The 20,703-nt window shown below is 46.2% G+C and overlaps 1 protein-coding gene across 5 annotated transcripts in view; it reads right to left on the reverse strand.

Moving 5' to 3' along the window:
- The window catches only part of LOC147027513 (cyclic AMP-dependent transcription factor ATF-2-like), a 156,575-nt gene extending 139,856 nt beyond the window's left edge, over positions 1-16,719 (reverse strand). For 2 of the 5 annotated variants that reach the window (XR_015057071.1, XM_085876981.1), the window contains exons 1-2: positions 7,434-8,459; positions 7,130-7,198 (exon numbers count right to left, since the gene is read on the reverse strand). Coding sequence is in view for 2 of the 5 variants with exons in the window: in XM_085876981.1 (XP_085733107.1) it covers positions 7,130-7,198; positions 7,434-7,466 (102 nt within the window). In the remaining 3 variants the exon portion in view is untranslated. Of the gene's footprint in view, positions 1-7,129; positions 7,199-7,433; positions 8,460-16,111 lie in introns of those variants that run through there. The other 3 variants (XM_085876985.1, XM_085876983.1, XM_085876984.1) reach the window with 2 other exon arrangements.
- Between the last annotated feature and the right edge of the window lie 3,984 nt (positions 16,720-20,703).

Consider the following 20,703-nt stretch of genomic DNA (forward strand, 5'->3'; position numbering starts at 1 on the left):
GAATCAAAAACCCGCTTAATAGAATCAGCTGCTGGCCATCCACTTCGACAGTTCAGCGCCTACTGGCCGCACAGTTCCAACTTTTGCCACCAGGCGGCTGACGTCACGCTAAAAATAACGCTATGCCACTACAGTGATTTCGGTAGTCATTGTACAGATAGGCAGACGGCTGACAGCTGCAGTCTAAGCACTAGGCGTGTCGTCATTTCCACGATGGACAGAAAACGAAAACGGACGGATCGTTCAAACATTGATAAAGCACAAATCCTGAGGGCCCAGAATGAGCCAACGAGAAGCTGCAGACAAGTTGGAAATTAACCAGCCGATCCTATGCAAGATTCTGAAAGATCGAGAGGCCATTCTGAAAGGTCAAGTGGATTCGTCTTCTTCTCAGAAACACAAGCGAAGCGGCAACGCACCCGATGTCGAATCAGCAATGGTCAAGTGGATTCAAACTTCTAGAGAAAAGGAAGCACTGCTTTCTGGACCTCTGATGCGGGAGAAAGCGGCTCAGTTCGCGGAAAAGTTCAACAACAAGAAGTTCAGTGCGACAAACAGCTGGATTGACCGGTTCAAGAAAAGACATGGAATCGTCCACAAGAAACTTCACGGAGAGGCAGCGGCAGCTGACGTAGGAGGGAAACAACAATGGCTGGACCACGTGTTTCCGGATCTCATAGAAGGCTTCACGGCTGATGAGATCTGGAATGCTGACGAAACCGGGTTGTATTTTCGGGCCTTACCAGACGGAACGTCCTCTTCAAGGGAGATCAGCACTGCGGTGGGAAAAAGCCAAAGGAAAGAATCACGGTGCTTTTTTGCTGCTCAATGACTGGTGCTAAGCGTCCTCCTTTCAGTATTGATAAAAGCAAGAATCCACGGTGTTTCAAAGGCCTCAAAACAATTCCAGTTCACTACAGAGCCAATTCCTCCGCATGGATGACAGGTTTCCTCTTCACTGAATGGCTCGATGAGTGGAATCGCGAGCTTCGGCGTCATGACCAGAAAACGTTGCTTCTCATCGACAACTGTCCGGCACATCCCCAATCACTTCAACTGTCGAACATTACTGTGGCATTTCTCCTGCCGAACACAACCTCTGTTCTTCAACCGTTCATTCAAAGCTCATTACCACCGTGCCATGCTACGAAAAGTGCTCACTGAGATTGACAACGAGGATGGAGCAATGACAGCGAGTGACTTGGCGAAAAAGATAACGATCCTCGACGCTATACTGTTTACGGACGCAGCATGGAATGATGTGAAGACTACCAGCAGAGTGAACTGCTGGCGCAAAGGAGGAATTTTCATCGGAGCCGCAAGCGAAGGCGAAAGGGTCGAGAGCAATGACGACGACGAGTTAGCCAACCCTTTTCAAATGGATCCCGACCAATGGCAGGACTTCGTCAACATGGACGCCACTCTCCAAACCACAGACGATGATGTCACAGACTAAACCATCGTTTCGGCAGTCCAACGCGAAATGGGAATTGCGACTGACACAGACTATGACGCCGAGACTAAAGTGGAGGAAGAGGAGGAAGAGGAGATCTTTGTCCAGACCATCAAGGAAATGATGTCTGCAGCTAAGACGATCAGGCTTCGTTTGCTATCACATGGGTTCAGTGACATGGCCTTCCTGCACAAACTTGACAAGGAGGTCACCGCCATTGCCACAGACTCGTTAAAGCAGACAACAATCGACAATTTTTTCATTACAGAGTAGGCTCATCGACAAACCTATGTTGTTTTGCTTAGAAAAGTACATATGTACTGTACGTGTAATTGTTTTATTTTCAGTAGTAAGTTACATTGTTTTGAGCAAGTGTGTCATATAAATCAAACTAAATGCTGAGTATTTGTCTCCGTATGTGTACTCGACATTTGATCCGCTTGATACTCCACAACTCTGGTGAACTCGGATATTAGAATCACCCGCTTATTAGAATCAAATTTGTCCGGCCCAAAGTGATTCTATTAAGCGGGTCCCACTGTATTTGGTAAATGAGACGAAATATTCTAATAGTTTGTAATTCCATTGATTGAAAAATTAGGGTATGGTGAGATGCGAATCCGTTCACTTCTGAACTTCCTAGGTGAAAATGGACTACATTTTCAAACTCAGTGGGGTCGATTTACTCTAAGAAATGTTTAGACGGACGACAAATTAATTATAGATTAGAAAATATCGAAATGAGTAGGATTAGTTAGTCAACTCCAGTAATGATAAATCTTGTTTTAGGTCATATTTTCGAATTGGTAGTGAATTCAATGTCGATGCAGTCATTTCTTAGAGTAAATGGACCCCATAGAGTTCGATAATGCACTCCATTTCCACCTCGGACATCAAGAAGTACCCGTAATCGTACCTGACCATACCCTAATTTAACCAACTCATGAAACTAAAAGTCATCATATGGGACATTTTCACAAAAACGGGTCAGGTATCGGTAAAGACTGTCTGAGAATTTTTATCAAGCATATTGCCCAGTCAGTGCAGAGGCCTTCTGGTGATCCTGCATTGCTGACATCATATGAACATTTTTCTTGCCATTTTAGGGGTACAAGCACTATTTCGAGAATATCAAAGAAAGTTGTTTTTGAGTTTGTTCTTTACCGTTACCTGACCCGCTTTTGTGAAAATGTCCCATATGGAGCGGGGGCGCGGTAATTTGGTCACAGGAAATTTGGTCACGGTAAAACGGTCACAAGGTAATTTGGTCAAGGTAAAACGGTCACAAGGTAATTTGGTCACGGTATTATTATTATTATTATTATTATTTATTATTCACTGCGTTTAAGGCCAGTAAGGCCCAAGAGCAGTAATAAATATTTTCATTTCATGGCCGGCGAATCTTGTTGGCATAATGACGTATTGACCAAGTTTACTGACTACTATAATGGAATTGATTCTGTCTCTCTCAACTTTTAAATTCCGATTCCATTATTGTCATCAGTAAACTTGGTGAATACGTCATTATGCCAACAAGATTCGCCGGCCATGAAATGAAAATGTTTACTATTGCTCTTGGGCCTTACTGGCTTTAAATGCAGTGAATAATAAATAATAATAATACCGTGACGAAATTACCTTGTGACCGAATTACTGTGATCGAATTACCGTGACCAAATTACCTCGTGACCGAATTACCGTGACCAAATTACCTTGTGACCGTTTTACCGTGACCAAGTTTTCCGTGACCAAATTACCTACATTCATGGAGCGAACTCTAAATCACCTCCGATAAACTTAAATTTTTTTTATGCGCGTTACTGAATCGTAGTGGAATAATTTAAGGCTTGTGGAGACAACATCTGAATTTTCTTTTTTTGTTTTGCTGTTTTTGGACAGCAAAATATAATTTTGCAAAACTGCAAAACCACCCTAATATACATATATATATATATATATATATATATATATATATATATATATATATATATATATATACATACATACATACACACACATACATATACATCTATACATTCATATAGAGGGTAGCTCGAAAGTTACTTTACCCCTGATAAATTTCTCGCACTTCCCTCCGTCCCTTCCTCTCTGCCCTTGCCCCCTCGCCCGCTATGATATGCGGAAACACTGACTCAGAAGAATGATGCAGCACATACAGATACAATGACAAATTAATTATTGTAAGTAGTGTACAATAAAACCTGTATATTAAAAGAGTTCAAGAACAATGCTTCACTGGGAAGGGGTAAAGGGACTTTCAGGCCACCCTGTATATACATATATATATATATATATATATATATATATATATATATATATATATATACATATATACACACACATATATATATATATATATATATATATACATATATACACACACATATATATATATATATATATATATATATATATATATATATATATATATATATATATATATACACATATATATATATATATACACACACTGTGCAGACTGTGCTGGATTATGTTTGATATTCTGACATCACTACTACATTGCGCATGGATGTTATTTATTTTTCCCCCCAAATATTGTTTTGATTTTCCGAGGTACAGGATCGTGCAAAATGATGATGGTGTCGAAGATCAAAAAAAAAAAATTTTTAAGCTACAAAGCATCTTAAAATACAAAGCCCAGAGGCCGCTTTGTTCTCTAAACTTAACAAAAACAGAAGTCTAAAAGAAAATTTAAACAAGCTCAAATGAGTTAAGATCCTCGTCCTCTTAATGATGACGTCATGAAAAACATATATGACGTCATTGTGATGTATCGGGTTTGCGATAAATTATCTGTGATAATGCCCGGCTTGATTCCCGCAAACAAATTTCAAACAGCTTGCCTAGTTTCGGAGATAATGGTATAGGCGATTTCCATTAGCGGCGATATTATGACGTAAACTTTTTTTCTAGGAAGAATTTCCAAAATCAGAGATGGTTACTGCCTGCGCGTGGACTTTCTGCATATACATGGCAAGTTTCACAAAGATCCGATGAAAACTCTGGGTTGTGAAACAAAAAATGTCAAAAGATAGGAATGACGTCATAAAAATTGATATGTCGTCATAGTGATGTATCATATGTGCGGTAATTAATCTCTGCTAATGCCCTGTTCGATTCCCGCAAACAGAATTTCAAAAGCTTGCCAAGTTTCGGAGATAATTGTTTTCGGCGATTTATATTAGCGAAGATATTTTGACGTCATAACTGTTTCTAGGAGGAATTTTCAAAATCGGAGATGGTTATTGTCTGCACAGGGTATTTTTACATATATATGCCAAGTTTCAGGAAGTTTCAATGAAAACTCTAGGCTGTGAAACAAAAAAGTCCACAAGAAGAAGATGAAGAACAACGTGAGTAAAACTTAGAGATCCTCTATGAGGATCTAAAAAAAACATTACATATCTTATTCATTTGCGTTATCATTCTCAAAATATAGGTTTATTGAAGATTTGATGACAAAAGCTCAATTGGTAAAAATGTTATGGCATGGACAAACACACCGAAGCTTAATGGTAAATAAATAAATAAATAAACAAGTAAATAAAAACACGGAAGGATATAAACACAATGGATATTTATAATCACAATGACTTTTGCCCTTTCACATTTTAACCAAATTTTTCATTACTTTCTCCATACTCTCATCAAGATTTGTTAAAAAATCTGAGAACAACAGCTCAAATGTTATAAACCTTATGGCCTGGACAGATGGACAGACACACGCACACACAAACGATTGCAAAACCCCATCTCCTGCTGTGTGTGTGTGTGTGTGTGTGTGTGTGTGTGTGTGTGTGTGTGTGTGTGTGTGTGTGTGTGTGTGTGTGTGTGTGTGTGTGTGTGTGTGTGTGTGTGTGTGTGTGTGTGTGTGTTTTGGGCTAAAAAGAAGGGGAACAAGGGACATCCAGAGAAAAAACATCAAAACAAAGTTACACACAAATCGATAAGGTCGGGTTAGTAAATGTCGATATCAATGTTAATTAAAACTGGTAAACCAGTAATCCCGGGCTTAAAGGCGTGCCTCCATTTTAACAAATTTCAACACTATCACCCTGTCACATGATATGGGTTTTCCGAGTTAGAAAGTTAGTTCAAGTCTGCAATGGGGTCCAGCTACGGGGTCCCTCATGTTATATCAATGAAGGATTGAAAAGCCCATTGCAATACATGATAAAGAAAGAAACTTCAGATTGGACAAATCGAGGCTGGACAAATTTTCAAGTCCCCAAAAAAGTCCAATAACTCCACATTTGCATATTAATGTAAATGGTGAACTTGTAGAACGTTAAATTATCTTCCAGAATGTGTGGTCACTATATGTCTATCTTCTTTAGTTTTCATTTTACGACATGTCAAAAATGGGTGATTTTAAACTTTGGGGGGCTCTGGGGCCTCACTGGGGTAAAATACAGACATAGTGTAAACATATTTGGAGTCCCCTCTTCAAGGCCTATCAGAATCTGTCATTAAATTTTTTCAACTCTCATTTGCATATTTGGCATATTTAATGAGGCGAATCGGCATCATTTTAATCATGTAAATTATGCAACGATTTCGACGAAATTAACAACTTAATATTCCAATGGAACCTTGCAAATGTGTGCAAAAGTTTGAGGTTGTCGTATTATCCCTTCTGGAGAAGAAGATGTTTTTAGGTTTTGGAGAAAATCCAATATGGCCGCCATATCACGTGACCTACGTCATCAAAATTTTCAAAGTATAAACATTAAGTGGAGAGTTATTAAGATGTTAAGTTTCATTGAATTTCATCAAAGCATTGTTTTCATTTAACGACATTTCAAAAATGGGAGATTTTAAACTTTGGGGGGCTCTGGGGCCTCACTGGGGTCAATTCCAGACATGGTATAAACATATTTGGAGTCCCCTGTTTATGTCCTATCTAAATCTGTCATTACATTTTTTCAACTCTCATTTGCATATTTAATGAGGCGAATCAGCATCATTTAAAATCATATAAATTAAATAACGATTTGAACCAAATTAACAACTAACATTCCCATGGAACGTAGCAAATGTGTGCAAAAGATTGAGGCTGTCCGATTATCCCTTCTGGAGAAGAAGATGTTTTTAGGTTTTGGATAAAATCCAATATGGCCGCCATACCACGTGACCTACGTCATCAAATGTTTCATAGTATAAACTTCAGGTGGTGAGTAATTATCCTGTTAAGTTTCGTTCAATTCCATCCAACAGTTTTCCCTCCAGATCCGCCACAAAATCGGTCAGTAGAACATAAAAACGCCTTTAATAATAATAATAATAATACTAACGAATTCAATAGAGCTTCAGCCATGCTTGAAGCCCTAATAATAATAATAATAATACTAACGAATTCAATAGGGCTTCAGCCATGCTTAAAGCCCTAATAAAGATGATGTTTTGTTTTTACATGTTTACAATTTCATTTTAAAAAAGAGATGGGGACACATTTTTGACTGCAGAGTAGACATCCATTGCAGAGTTGACATCCATCGTTTCCCTCCCCCTTGGAGTTTGGAAATACAAAGTTAATTTAAGAAAACTATTTCAGACCTCATACTGCAACAAGTGTTTTCATTTGAAACAATGGATGACATAGATCCGTGTTCACCAACAGGAAAAGAGCATTACCTGGCCACAGTTGGGAACATCACATACAAATGGTTTTTCATCATTCATTTTCCCAAAGCACTGCAGGTCCTGTCCAAGATGCCAAAACAAACAGCTGGTCAGATTATTGGAAAACCATAACACATTATTACGAAGCTTGTAACAAGATTTCATTTGGCACATCTACACGTGATAAAGGATTCAGCAGTTCAATGTTCCAAGGGATCATGACCAAATAGCTTGGTTTCAAAAGGAGAAGCAACCAAAGCACCCCTGAGCCAAAACGTCCAATAACTATTTCATAAATGAAACAATGTTCACTCACATATTTGATCAGAGACAATTTGTGGAGCATCATGGGTACTACCCCTAGCACAAGCCCGAAAAGGATGCTTTGTTAAAGCATTCCTGGGCATATTTAACGTCCACTCCTGACTGCCAGCAGATGTGACAGCGAACTCAATTTCTAATCCGAGAGAAAAGGAAAGCAGGATTAGTAAAAATGCAAGCTTCGAGAGGATGCAAATCTACAGGGCCCAAACTCCAGCACCACACAGCTCAGAAGTGACTAAACTGCACACCAAATTATCTGACCACCATTATATTCAGCATAAATGAAGAACTACGCTCATCAAAAACACTAAAAATGATAATGTAAACCATGAAATGCTTACATTGTAGACCAAAGACTGAATTGGGACCGAAAACGTTTTTCCACTGGAAAATATTTGTTTGGGACAAAACAATGATTTCTATTCCAGTGGCGTCAACACACTCACCTGACACTGGACCGAAGAAAATGACCAACATCTATGCAGTTTAGTTGATCCAGGGGAATTAAAACTAAGAAGGTGAGGTAGAGGGTGGGGTGGGGGAGAGACTTCATAAAACAAGTCGTTTACATCACAGAATAGAGCAATTCATTTATCGATATTAAAAAAAAGTGTGAAAGAGACAAAGACAAGGGTCCAAAAAATTAAAATAAAATAAAAAAGAATCAAGAGTAACCCCAAAGAGAGTACGTATACGACAAAGAGTCTTATAATGTGGGAGCATGCGGCGGGGAACCGGCAGAAGCAGGGCCCGCACGGCGGAGAAACGGTGGAGGTGAGGCCCGTGTGGCGGAGAACCGGTGGAGGTTGGGCCTGCGCGGCGGAGAACCGGTGGAGGCAAGACCCGCGTGGCGGAAAAGCAGTGGAGGCGGGCCCACGCGGTGGATAACCGGCAGAAGCGGGCCCGCATGGCGGAGTACCGGCGGAAGCGGGCCCGCGCGGCGGACAACCGGCGGAAGCGGGTCAGCGCAGCTTTGTACCGGCGGAAGCTGGCCCACGCGGCAAAATTCCAGCGGAAGCGGGCCCGCGTAGTGGAGTACCGGCGGAAGTGTGCCTGCTCATGAATGGGTGAGCCATTGTGTGCTCACGAGTGCAAATTCAGGCTCACTCTGATGGATGATACCTCACACACTGGAGGGTACATTCGAGCTTACGTGTGGGAGACAAGCGAATGTGAGCTGACAACTGGGCAGGTCGATGCGGGCGGACCAATGCAGCTGCATGTGTCAGTGAGTTGCGTGAATGCGAGCTCACGCGTTGTTGGGCTGTTAGGGCCCCGTCACACCTTGACGTTTTAGCCAGAGTATGGTAACGTATCAAAATGTAGGTAAAACGCTGGCGTACGCTGAGCTATTGATGTTTTTTTCAGTTTTGGGCGTATTCATAACGTATTAGTAACGTACACAGAATGTTTCGATAACTTATACATAACTTATACCAAAGAATGCTTAGCGTGTTGTCGGTGTTCACAACGTATGCCCAACGATAGTCTAACGTATGCATAGCGTGCGGCAGCGTATCGCCGACGATCACGTGGCGTAGGCTATTAATAGGCTGCTGCTCAACGATTTAAATCATAACCGCACTAGACATCGAAGTATCAACATCACTGTCATGCCCTGTCACACCTTGACGTTTTAGCCAGCATATGCCGACATGTGAAAAATTTGCCGAATACGCTGGCACATGTCGAATACGTTATGGGTAAGTTTTGTATACGTTAAGAGCACGCTGAAGCAAGCTGGTATACGTCATAGTACGCCGAGTGCGTCGACAAATTTTCAGCACGTTGAAAATTTTTCGACGTAGGACACGCGTTCCACATACGCTGGCCATAAGTTGTAGGCACGTTACGCGATTGTTGACACGTTACTTGTAAGTTACTCATAAGTCGAAACACGTTAAGTTAAGGTTTAGCGTACCCGAAACTTATTTCTAACCTATGAGTAACGTGCTTTGAACCGATGTGTAACGTATCTCAAACGCATATTGACGAATTTGATTGACGTCTTCCGGACGACCACAGAACTTACTCAACGCGTTTCTAACTTACAACTACCGTATAATGGCGTATTGGCAGCGTTTAGGGGAATTGGTAGATAAAAATGGGCTTCACAGGAGGAACCAGTCAGTGTTTCAGACTCCATGGTGAGAAGATGTCCATGTCAGTAGTATCAGTAGTTGTAGTAGTAGTAGTAGGTCCATGTCAGTAGTAGTAGGTCCATGTCAGTAGTAGTAGGTGAGCGTGATGGGGAGGGTGTGGGTGATGATGGATCCTCCTTGCGTCCGCGTCCACGGCCACGGCCAGGAGACTTCATTGCAGCATTCTTCTAAGTTTTCTTCAGCATTTTTTTTTTAATGTTTTTCTACGCTGAACTATTGATGTTTTTTTTCAGTTTTGGCATATTCATAACGAGTTGGACGTATGCATAACATATTAGTAACGTACACAGAACGTTTCGATAACTTGTAGATAACATACCAACGAATGCTTAGCGTGATGTCGGCGTTCACAACATATTCCCAACGATAGTCTAACGTATGCATAGCGCGCGGCAGCGTATCACCGATGATCACGTGGCGTAGCCTATTAATAGGCTGCCGCTCGACGATTTTAATCACACCCAAGCGATACATAGAATTTTCAACATCATCGTCATGCCGAAGAAAACTTTGAAGTATGCTGCCAAGAAGTCTCCTGGCCGTGGCCGTGGACGCGGACGCAAGGAGGATCCATCATCACCCACACCCTCCCCATCACCCTCACCTACTACTACTGACATGGACCTACTACTGCTGACACGCTCACCAACTACTACTAGTACTGATAATACTGACATGGACATCTACTCACCATGGAGGCTGACACACTGACGGGTTCCTCCTGTGAAGCCCATTTTTATATACCAATTCCCTTAAACGCTGCCAAAACGCCATTATTCGGTAGCTGTAAGTTAGAAACATGTTCAGTAAGTTCTGTGGTCGTCCGGAAGACGTCAATCAAATATGTCTGCATACGTCAATATGCGTTGGAGATACGTTACACATAGGTTCAAAGCACGTTACTCATGTTAGAAATAAGTTTCGGGTATGCTAAACATTAACTCAACGTGTTTCGACTTATGAGTAACTTACAAGTAACGTGTGTCGACGTGTGTCAACGATCGCGTAACATGCCTACAACTTATGGCCAGCGTATGCGGAACGTGTGAGTACATCGAAAACGTTATGGGGAAGTTTTGTATACGTTAAGAGCACGCTGAAGCACGCTGGCATATATCGAAAAATTTTGAGCATGCTTAAAATTTGTCGACGAGCTCGGTGTACTACGACGTATGCCAGCGTGCTCTTAATGTATACAAAACTTAGGCCAAGGTCACATTTGCCACGGCGGCCGTGGGGTCTCCAAAATCTATGGCCACCAGCAATTATAAGGCGGCCGCAGTATTTCCACGGTCACACAATGTAGCAGTCACATATGTTTTTATTTTTCGGGGAGCCGCACGGGGTATTTATAAATTGTGGACACCGAAAATGTGGGGTTGCCGTACGGTCTTTGATTTGATGTCGCACGGTGACCTTAGGGCGTTCCTGCAGTGGCCATAGAATTTTCAAGGCAGACGCAAGGTGCCCGCAGGGGGGCCCGAAGGCGAACGTGCGGCCAGACGGACGGTAATGAATGGGTTAACTTTTTTTTTTTTTAAACCAGTTTTTTTTTTTGTTTGTTTTTTTTTTGTTTTTTCGGCTTGTCGAATTGCTACGGCAAACGTAGAAATGAAAAAAAGTTATAACTCCGCGTTATAATTCCACAGCGACCTTACGGCCTGTAAAATATAGCCATACGGCGTAGGGCCACCCTGAGGCCACCTCAGAAACTCTGCGGCCGCCGCAAGTTTCTGTCAATTCAGAGGGCGTACGGCCGCCGTATCCTCGCCGTAGAGCAAATATGACTTAGGCCGAGGTCTTAGAAATTGTGGAGACCGAAAACGTGGGGTTGCCATACGGTCTTTGATTTGATGTCGCATGGTGACCTTAAGGGGGCCCTGCGGCGGCCATAGAATTTTCAAGGCAGACGCAAGGTAGCCTCAAGGTGCCCGCAAGGCGACCACAGGGGGCTCTAAGGCGAACGTGCCGCCAGACGGACGGTAACGAGTGGGTTAATTTTTTTTTTTTTTGGCTTGTCGAATTGCTATGGCGAACGAAGAAATGAAAAAAAGTTATATCTCCGCGTTATAATTCCACGGCGACCTTACGGCCTGGAAAATACAACCAAACGGCGTAGGGCCACCCTGAGGCCACCGCAGAAACTCTACGGCAGCCGCACATTTCTGTCAATTCAGAGGGCGTACGGACGCCATATCCTCGCCGAAGAGCAAATGTGACTTAGACCTTAACCATAACGTATTCGACGTACGCCAGTGTTTTAGACAAATTTTTCATACGTCGGCATACGTTGGCTAAAACGTCAAGGTGTGACAGGGCCTTTACCTGCGACCTCACATGGGAGCAGGAAGGTTCACGCTCACTTGTCAGCGGGCTGTCGGATGCCACCTCACGTACAGTAGGGCCAGTTCGATTTCACCCGTGGGTGTACGGGCAAATGCAGGCTCGCAAGTGAGCATTCTGACATTGGCTCATGCGTGGGTGGGTTGATGCGGGCTCACCAAATGGTGTGCTGATGTGGGCACACAAATGGAAAGGTGGGCGGACAAATAGACAGACAGGTGGATTTGGGTAGACAGATGGAGGGAGTGGAAGGCGGGAAAGGGACGGGTGGACGGAGGGAAGGCACGTGTAGATGGGTGGACAGAGGGACGGAGGAAAAGGCACGGGTGGACGGAGGGGCGGAGGAAAAGGTACGGGTGAACAGAGGGATGGAGGGACGGAGGAAAAGGCATGGGTGAACGGAGGGACGGAGGAAAAGGCACGGCTGGACGGAGGGATGGAGGAAAAAGCATGGGTGGACGGAGGAACAGAAGAAAAGGCACGGGTGAATGGGTGGACGGAGGGAGGAAAAGGCACAGGTGGACGGAGGGATGGAGGGACGGAGGAAAAGGCACGGGTGGACAGAGGGATGGAGGGACGGAGGGAAAGGCACGGCTGGACGGAGGGACGGAGGGAAAGGCACGGCTGGACGGAGGGACGGAGGGAAAGGCACGGCTGGACGGAGGGACGGAGGGAAAGGCACGGCTGGACGGAGGGACGGAGGAACGGAAGAAAAGGCACAGCTGGACGGAGGAAAAAGGTACGGGTGGATGGAGGGACTGAGGAAAAGGCACGGGTGGACGGAGGAAAAGGCACGGGTGGACGGAGGGATGGAGGGACGGAGGAAAAGGCACGGGTGGACAGAGGGACGGAGGAAAAGGCACGGGTGGACGGAGGGACGGAGGAAAAGGCACGGGTGGACGGAGGGACGGAGGAAAAGGCACGGGTGGACGGAGGAAAAGGCACGGGTGGACGGAGGAAAAGGCACGGGTGGACGGAGGGACGGAGGAAAAGGCACGGGTGGACGGAGGGACGGAGGAAAAGGCACGGATGGGCGGAGGAAAAAGGTACGGGTGGACGGAGGGACTGAAGAAAAGGCACGGGTGGACGGAGGGACGGAGGAACGGAAGAAAAGGCACGGGTGAACGGAGGGACGGAGGAAAAGGCACGGGTGGACGGAGGGATGGAGGGACGGAGGAAAAGGCACGGGTGGACGGAGGGATGGAGGGACGGAGGAAAAGGTACGGGTGGACGGAGGGACTGAGGAAAAGGCACGGGTGGACGGAGGGACGGAGGAACGGAAGAAAAGGTACGGGTGGACGGAGGGACTGAGGAAAAGGCACGGGTGGACGGAGGGACGGAGGAACGGAAGAAAAGGCACGGCTGGACGGAGGAAAAAGGTACGGGTGGATGGAGGGACTGAGGAAAAGGCACGGGTGGACGGAGGAAAAGGCACGGGTGGACGGAGGGATGGAGGGACGGAGGAAAAGGCACGGGTGGACGGAGGGACGGAGGAAAAGGCACGGGTGGACGGAGGGACGGAGGAAAAGGCACGGGTGGACGGAGGGACGGAGGAAAAGGCACGGGTGGACGGAGGGACGGAGGAAAAGGCACGGGTGGACGGAGGAAAAGGCACGGGTGGACGGAGGGACGGAGGAAAAGGCACGGGTGGACGGAGGGACGGAGGAAAAGGCACGGATGGACGGAGGAAAAAGGTACGGGTGGACGGAGGGACTGAAGAAAAGGCACGGGTGGACGGAGGGACGGAGGAACGGAAGAAAAGGCACGGGTGAACGGAGGGACGGAGGAAAAGGCACGGGTGGACGGAGGGATGGAGGGACGGAGGAAAAGGCACGGGTGGACGGAGGGATGGAGGGACGGAGGAAAAGGTACGGGTGGACGGAGGGATGGAGGGACTGAGGAAAAGGCACGGCTGGACGGAGGGACGGAGGAACGGAAGAAAAGGTACGGGTGGACGGAGGGACTGAGGAAAAGGCACGGGTGGACGGAGGGACGGAGGAACGGAAGAAAAGGCACGGCTGGACGGAGGAAAAAGGTACGGGTGGATGGAGGGACTGAGGAAAAGGCACGGGTGGACGGAGGAAAAGGCACGGGTGGACGGAGGGATGGAGGGACGGAGGAAAAGGCACGGGTGGACAGAGGGACGGAGGAAAAGGCACGGGTGGACGGAGGGACGGAGGAAAAGGCACGGGTGGACGGAGGGACGGAGGAAAAGGCACGGGTGGACGGAGGGACGGAGGAAAAGGCACGGGTGGACGGAGGGACGGAGGAAAAGGCACGGGTGGACGGAGGAAAAGGCACGGGTGGACGGAGGGACGGAGGAAAAGGCACGGATGGACGGAGGAAAAAGGTACGGGTGGACGGAGGGACTGAAGAAAAGGCACGGGTGGACGGAGGGACGGAGGAACGGAAGAAAAGGCACGGGTGAACGGAGGGACGGAGGAAAAGGCACGGGTGGACGGAGGGATGGAGGGACGGAGGAAAAGGCACGGGTGGACGGAGGGATGGAGGGACGGAGGAAAAGGCACGGGTGGACGGAGGGATGGAGGGACGGAGGAAAAGGCACGGCTGGACGGAGGAAAAAGGTACGGGTGGATGGAGGGACTGAGGAAAAGGCACGGGTGGACGGAGGGACGGAGGAAAAGGCACGGGTGGACGGAGGGATGGAGGGACGGAGGAAAAGGCACGGCTGGACGGAGGGACGGAGGAAAAGGCACGGGTGGACGGAGGGACTGAGGAAAAGGCACGGGTGGACGGAGGGACGGAGGAAAAGGCACGGGTGGACGGAGGGACGGAGGAAAAGGCACGGGTGGATGGAGGGACGGAGGAAAAGGCACAGGTGGACGGACGGATGGAGGGACAGAGGAAAAGGCACGGGTGGACAGAGGGATGGAGGAAAAGGCACGGGTGGACGGAGGGACGGAGGAAAAGGCACGGGTGGACGGAGGAAAAAGGTACGGGTGGACGGAGGGACTGAGGAAAAGGCACGGGTGGACGGAGGGACGGAGGAAAAGGCACGGGTGGACGGAGGGACGGAGGAAAAGGCACGGGTGGACGGAGGGACGGAGGAAAAGGCACGGGTGGACGGAGGGACGGAGGGAAAGGCACGGGTGGACGGAGGGATGGAGGGACGGAGGAAAAGGCACGGCTGGACGGAGGGATGGAGGGACGGAGGAAAAGGCACGGCTGGACGGAGGAAAAAGGTACGGGTGGACGGAGGGACTGAGGAAAAGGCACGGGTGGACGGAGGGACGGAGGAAAAGGCACGGGTGGACGGAGGGATGGAGGGACGGAGGAAAAGGCACGGCTGGACGGAGGAAAAAGGTACGGGTGGATGGAGGGACTGAGGAAAAGGCACGGGTGGACGGAGGAAAAGGCACGGGTGGACGGAGCAAAAGGCACGGGTGGACGGAGGAAAAGGCACAGGTGGACGGACGGATGGAGGGACGGAGGAAAAGGCACGGGTGGACAGAGGGATGGAGGAAAAGGCACGGGTGGACGGAGGGACGGAGGAAAAGGCACGGGTGGACGGAGGAAAAAGGTACGGGTGGACGGAGGGACTGAGGAAAAGGCACGGGTGGACGGAGGGACGGAGGAACGGAAGAAAAGGCACGGGTGAACGGAGGGACGGAGGAAAAGGCACGGGTGGACGGAGGGATGGAGGGACGGAGGAAAAGGCACGGGTGGACGGAGGGATGGAGGGACGGAGGAAAAGGCACGGGTGGACGGAGGGATGGAGGGACGGAGGAAAAGGCACGGCTGGACGGAGGAAAAAGGTACGGGTGGATGGAGGGACTGAGGAAAAGGCACGGGTGGACGGAGGGACGGAGGAAAAGGCACGGGTGGACGGAGGGACGGAGGAAAAGGCACGGCTGGACGGAGGGACTGAGGAAAAGGCACGGGTGGAGTGGTGCAGATAAATTTAAAGTGCAAACAACTGCACCGATGGAGGGAGGACAACTGGAGTGATGAAGTCAGAAAATTATTTTGTGTCAGAGGCACGGATTGCACATGGTATCCTTCAAGGAATAAGCGAATGTTACCCAGGGGTCATATTTCAACGCCCTCGCTGAGCGGCACCGCACACACAAACACAAACACTGGTCTCTTAACGATGTCGAGAGAGGGACAAATATAAAATAACCATCAACACCGTCGTGCTTACCTCACGCACTGCAGACCTCGCAGGAAGGTCTATTCGACTCGGGCAGTAAAGGCAAATTTCCCTTTGCAAAAGGCCCAACAGCAGCGCCTCATTCTTGCCATCGGGCCTGTGTGTTCCGGGTTTAGGCCTCGGAAGGACGGGGAGGGGTGAGATCGAAGGGAACGGAGCAGGTTCGCCTCACATCATCCTCCACTCCCAGTACACGCTCATTCTTGGGTCCCTCCACGAGCGACGGTCGCAGAGGAGGAGGAGGAGGAGGAGGACGATGTTCGTCGCGCTTCTTAAAACATGCACAGAGAGCGATGCCGACTGGGGAGCGACGAGGGAGCAGTCTTCACATGGTTCGGATGAATGAGGGTGAAGGTTAATAAATAACAACATCACCTGGTGTTCCGTTGCGTAGGGGGGAGGGGGGTTACGCACAAAGGTGTGACGGAGGTGTAAAGACCGTCAACCCCACGATCGACCCCAAAGGCCGACTTGTAATATGCCCAGCTTCGCTGTCCAAAACCATTACTCTTTGCGAGAAGTAAAAGCTAACGACCAGGATCCGGTGCAAACAGATAGGACAGCCGACTTGATCACGTGTTATCTGGAAGTTCCATCGCCCCCTTCAGGTCGAATGACCTCTTCCTCCACATGTGCAACACAGAGATTCCATCAAAATTTATCCTCAAGGATGTTTTCCTTGATACTCGACAGTTGATAAAATACATGTTTTTATTATTTTTTTAAAAAGGGGGTTTCGGTGAAGATCTGGAACCTGAAATTGTTTTGTGGATTTGAATTGTAACTTTGGTTATCATTTTTAAAATAACACACATTTTTAACACAACATTTTTAAACCAATTTTTAAACCAACATTTCCAACACATCAACTTCATTAAATCACCACTTTCAGCTATTTTACTCATAAAAAAAATTAAGCTCATTCTAACCACCGATTCACTGACCCACTGACTGATGTTAAACATCGGGACCTTCCGCGTGATGTAGAAAGATTAATTTTTGTGTTCCGATTGGACGTCGAAGCAGATACACCGAGAAAAAAATTACAGAACCGTGGGAAAACATCCATAAATGAAAATATAATTAAATGAAAACAAATAAATAAATAAAAAATGAAAAAATACAGGTGAGTGACGCAAGACAATGGGTAAAGAAGGTAATTTTGTGAGCCGATGGACGTCGAAGCCGGTACACCGGAAAAAAAAAAGGAATCACAGAACAATGGAAAAGCATCTGTAAATGAAAATATAAATAAATCAAAAAAAAATGAAAAATACAGGTGAGTGACGCAAGACAATGGGTAAAAAAGGTAATTTTGTGAGCCGATGGACGTCGAAGCTGGTACACCGGAAAAAAAAGGAATCACAGAACAATGGGAAAGCATCTGCAAATGAAAATATAAATAAATCAAAAAAAAATGAAAAATACAGGTGAGTGACGCAAGACAATGGGTAAAAAAGGTAATTTTGTGAGCTGATGGACGTCAAAGCCGGTACACCGGAAAAAAAGGAATCACAGAACAATGGGAAAGCATCCGTAAATGAAAATATAAATAAATGAAAATAAATAAATGAAATAAACAAATGCAGGTGAGCGAGCCGAGAAAATGGGGAAGCACGAATCGTTATTGCTTACAATGAGTAAGCATACCCCACTAGTGTGTCTACATACTGAATATATATATATATATATATATATATATATATATATATATATATATATATATATATATATATATATATATATATATATATATATATATATATATATATATATACACACACACATACACTCGAGCAAATACCACCCGTCATTTCGCTGATGGGGATACTAAAGAGGAGAGGGAGAAAAAGAGGGGGAAGAGGTAGAGAAGGGTGGGGGCGAGAGAGCAGGGAGAGAGGAGAGAGGAAGGAGGGGGGGAGCAAGTTGCGGTGGGGGAAGAGAAGACATTGTGAGGTGAGAAGAAGGGAAGGCAGATGTGCGATGGAGCATTAATTACCACCCGGACACGTCCGTAGACAAACACTGCCTGGACGCATCCAAAGACAAATACCGCCAGGACGCGTCCAGAGACAAGCACCTCCCAGATGAGTCTGGAGCCAAGCTGGCAGGAGACAAACACCGCTTGGACACATACGGAGAGAAACACCGTCCAAGCATAACCACCATCTGGATCTGTCCAGAAGCAGAGTGAGAGGGGGTGGGGGTGAGAGAGGTGTGGGAGGAGGGTGATGCATTGTAATGGCAGGAGGTAGAGCATGGATGGGACACAAACAGAGGAAGAGATGCTTTATGAACAACACACACACACACACACACACACACACACACACACACACACACACACACACACACACACACACACACACACACTTGGCTGATATCGGTAACAAACCAAAAACCATGAGTAGCTTTCACCAAAAAACGATGTTGCATTTCCAATTAGTCCAAGAGCATTAGGTCAAAATAGGCCCTAACCTGGACATTTTTGGTAACAAGCTGATTTTTTCAGGATAGGTCCAGGAATGTGTGTGAAATAACATTCTAAAAGTCCTCATGAATCCTCCTTGAGCGTTTTCCGCAATCCAAGATGGCGTCTAACAAATCGCCTCTTCTGTTTTTCTCATAACTTTGCAAGCAGGTTTCCCCAAAACACACTTTAAATGTCTACATATATGTTTTGAAGTATGAGGAACTCATTAGAATACATCTTAAGAGATGCTGAAGCACGCAAGCTGTACATCCTAAAACACTATGGAGCTCAATCAACGGTGGTGTTTGATGGATATGGAAGCGCAACTTCGACAAAGGTAGCTGAGCAGAAATGAAGAGCTCAGAAGTGTACCTCTGGTGACATCATATTTGAAGATGATATGCCAACCACCACAACCCAAGCAGCTTTCTTAGCCAACGGCAACAATAAGGCGAGACTTATACAAACTCTACGTGACAAAATGCTCATGGCTGGAGTATGTGTCAAGCAGGCAGAAGCAGACGCCGACACCCTGATTGTCTCCACAGCACTAGCACTGGCAGAGTCAGAACATGTGCCAGTTGCTGTCGTTGGTACGGACACAGACTTACTGGTAATGCTAGTTGCTCGGGCAACCTCTTCCACAGATGTGTACATGCTATGCCGCAGTAATCCTGTCACGGTCTTCAACATTCATGAGATTCAGCATGCCATAGGGGACACAAGAAATCACTTGATGTTTCTTCATGCTGTGACGGGATGTGACACGGTCTCTGCGATCTATCGTCAGGGCAAGCGTAAAGCTTTCAACATGGTGCACAAGAAGTGGGACTACGACTTGCTGGATACCTTCACAAACAGTGGAAGCACCCATGACGAGGTGGAAAAAGCTGGGGAAGGCTTCATTCTTTAGCTTTATGGAGCCAGCAGTTTTGAATCTCTTGATGACTACCGTCACATCGCATACAAACGGGCAATCGGTCGCAGTTCCCTGAGTTCATCCTTTCAGCTAGAAAGTCTACCTCCAACTAGTGCTGCAGCAAAGCAACATTCATATCGCGCCTATCTTACCGTCCAGGAATGGATGGGTAACTCCTTATCTCCAACAGAATGGGGCTGGCGATTTCAGGACGGGACTCTTACCCCGGTAGAAACAGACATTGCTGTTGCACCCGACACTTTGCTGAACATGGTGGCATGTGGGTGTAAACCAGATGGTTGCAGAAGCATGACATGTAGCTGCAAGAAACTTGGGCTCTTTTGTACCTCAATGTGCAGTAAATGCAGTGGTCTCAATTGCAACAATACAGCACCAACTCTTATAGATGCCGACGATGATATTACCCCAACTTCAGAGGACATCAACATTGAAGATACAGCATCCGACGATGAAGACAATGACTGATGCAACTAGGTGTGTGCATGCGTAAGGTAAAGATTCATCTGAAACTTTTGAGGTTTGAATCTCTAGCATGATCTTGTTTTGAATGTCTTTGCCTCTTGAAACAGGCTAAAACAGCAGTGTGTTGATAAGTGGCGGACATTTTGAGCACCATTTGAATTTCAGAAAGAACTTCAGCGGTTTTATTGTTTCCTTTGTACTTCAAAGTATCTGAATGAGTTCCTTATTTCTCAAGACATAATATATTTAGAGATTTAAAGTGCATATTGAGGTAACTTAGTCACAGGGTCATGAGAAAAACAGGAAATTGCAACCATCTTTGGCGCCATTTTGGATTTTGGGACTAGTTCAAGTAGTTTTATTGGTATAGATATGCGTGTTTCAAATCTGCGAATAAGAATTTATCTAGATTCCTTGACTCCCATAACATATATAAAGACATTTTAGTGTGCTTTATTGGGTTACTTAGTTGCAGAGTTATGAGAAAACAACAACAGGGAAAGGGGCATTTCAGGCGCCATTTTGAATTTCAGGATGAGCTCAAGTGTTTTTATTGGTAAATGCGTGTTTTTGAAAAATTCCCAATAAGTATATGATTCATTTCATTGAGTCGCAAAACATATATTAAGACATTTAAAGTGCGTGTTGAAGTACCTTGGTGTAAAACCAGAAACGGCAGCAATTTCAGACGCCATTTTGGATTTCTGA

Source organism: Eptatretus burgeri, chromosome 4 (genome assembly GCF_056783735.1).
Source record: "Eptatretus burgeri isolate ZD-2024b chromosome 4, Ebu_testis_v1, whole genome shotgun sequence".
Classification (NCBI taxonomy): domain Eukaryota; kingdom Metazoa; phylum Chordata; class Myxini; order Myxiniformes; family Myxinidae; genus Eptatretus; species Eptatretus burgeri.